We start from the raw sequence: 2,212 nt of genomic DNA, 5'->3' as shown, positions 1-2,212 counted from the left end.
ATATATATATATATATATATATATATAAACTATAAATGTATACATATTTATAACTCTTGCACAATCTTTATATGTGTACATATATGCACATATGCACACAACGTTATACACATACATAAATACAAACTCTCTCTTTCTCTCTCTCTCTCACACACACACAAACACAGATATATATTATATGCGTATATATACATTATATATATGCATATATATGTATATATTTTACATGAACGTGCACACACGTATCTTTATATGAATACGTATGTATGTACATATATTCATATAGATAGCTATGCATTTACACACATTTATATATGTATAGTATATATTTTCATAATACATACATACATATATATGCATGTTTATATATATGTACATATATATGCATATACTCATATATTGTTTATATATATATATATATACTGAATGTAGTTAACGTTTTATCGCTAACTGTGAAAGTATTATTTACCATTAGCGTACTGTGCATGTGTGCACGTAGGTAAATAGTTATTCAATCAGTTGTGAAATATTTTCAGCTCCCTACCCCCTATGCTGTGATAAGTTTCAATCCGATAACGATTCGTTTCGTCCAATTGTGAGATATGTAGTATCAAGTATCAGCAGTATCCATCAATGGGCTTGTATCTGTTGTATTGATTTCAGAGCATTGGTTTGTGTTTTATGCATTACTCGACAGTAATAGCCTATCGGCCGGCCTATCGTGCAGAAAAGTGGCGAAATTGTTTACTTATCAATAATCGAAACCCATGTGATACGAGTTGGTGTCTCTTGGAAACTTCACGTTTCACATTAATGGAAGGCTCCTGGAGAATTTGCGTGACAATGAATAAACGTAAATAACGTATTTTCGATCTCCCGAGTTGTCTATTTTTACTATTTCTACTTTGAAGTAGTTAAGTACTGAGATCGGATCGATATATACGACTGCCTCCATCCCCTCACCAAAAAATATCTGGTCTTGTGTCTATATTAGAAATCACTGTAATACGACTATAGATAACATTACTACAATAATTCGGTTTTTTAAAAAAAACTGGTATTATCATTTCATCGAAGACTGGGTATTCGAATTCACTTCAGTAATATTTGTCTGTTAACTGTCCTTACTTTAGGATTTATTTTCACTGTTACCTAAAATGGTAAAACGAAAATTGATTCCGTCCTAAGTTTTTAAAACAGAACCCGTCCGCATTTTAATCATAAAAATTTGAAGAAAACATTACTTCTGAGCGAATACCCCACCTGTCATTAAAAAGTAAGGTAATAGATATTTAGGGACCAAATAAAGAAAAAATAAGTATATTTAGAAGCTTACCAAAGATCTTACTCCATCTCCCGACAATTTTTTACGGTAGCTGTTGTGTGAGGTTATCAAAGCATGTTGGTAATGTCCTATTCCTATACTGCTACCACCGGCCAGTGCGAGGGTCAGTAGCTGGACAGCTACTAGTAATTTAAGCATCCACATTGTTGTATAGTTAATTAATTAGATCCACTTTCTTTCGTTCCTCTCTCGCTTTCGGTGATGCTGCTGCTGTTGTTGTGGTTGACGTTGACACTTCTGTGATTTTAAATGCCAGTCAGTCTCTCTGTCAGTCTGTATACCGGGGCTTGTCCCGATCGGACCAAGTTGGTTAACAGCACGTCTGTCAGATCGACTTCTCCACTGAGATAACAATAACAAGTGGCGTGCACATAACACTGCAAGACAAGGTTGAAAGGCAAGACAACACACAACACGGTGATTGGTCGGGTCGCTTACGCCGACCTGCTGGCAGGCGTGTAGGCGGGCCGCAGACTTACAGACAAACAAGAAGACAGAAAAAGCTGCTCTACCGGCAGGCTGATAGTCTCTATTGGGAATGACAGAAAGAAGAAGAAGATCCGAATCAGGGGGAGGGGAGAGAAAGAGGGAGAAAAAGAGAATGAGACAGACAGAGAGGGAGGGAGAAAGACAGAGAAAGAGAAGGGAGAGACAGACTGACGGAGACTGAAGAGAATAGAGGGTGAGATGAATAAAGCAGTTTTGCAGATACCAAGCACACACACATGCGTGTGCGCACACACGTTTGCACGCACGCACACATCACGGGCGCGCACACACAAACACATAAAGGTATATTTTATATTTTCAATTGTTTCAATTTTTAAAACTTTTCTTTAAACTTTTTTCTTTAAACTTTTTAAACTT

General features: G+C 36.4%; 1 protein-coding gene across 1 annotated transcript in view; it reads right to left on the bottom strand.

The window, feature by feature from the left end:
* The window catches only part of LOC106882193 (GLIPR1-like protein 2), a 146,593-nt gene extending 144,700 nt beyond the window's left edge, over positions 1-1,893 (bottom strand). The window contains exon 1 of the mRNA XM_014932782.2: positions 1,337-1,893. Coding sequence (XP_014788268.2) covers positions 1,337-1,489 — 153 coding nt within the window. The 5' untranslated portion in view covers positions 1,490-1,893. The remainder of the gene's footprint in view (positions 1-1,336) is intronic.
* Positions 1,894-2,212: the final 319 nt, after the last annotated feature.

The sequence above is a fragment of the Octopus bimaculoides genome, chromosome 1 (genome assembly GCF_001194135.2).
Source record: "Octopus bimaculoides isolate UCB-OBI-ISO-001 chromosome 1, ASM119413v2, whole genome shotgun sequence".
In the NCBI taxonomy this organism is placed as follows: domain Eukaryota; kingdom Metazoa; phylum Mollusca; class Cephalopoda; order Octopoda; family Octopodidae; genus Octopus; species Octopus bimaculoides.
Note: the sequence above shows the minus strand (reverse complement) of the source record. Positions and strands in the feature narration are given on the sequence as shown.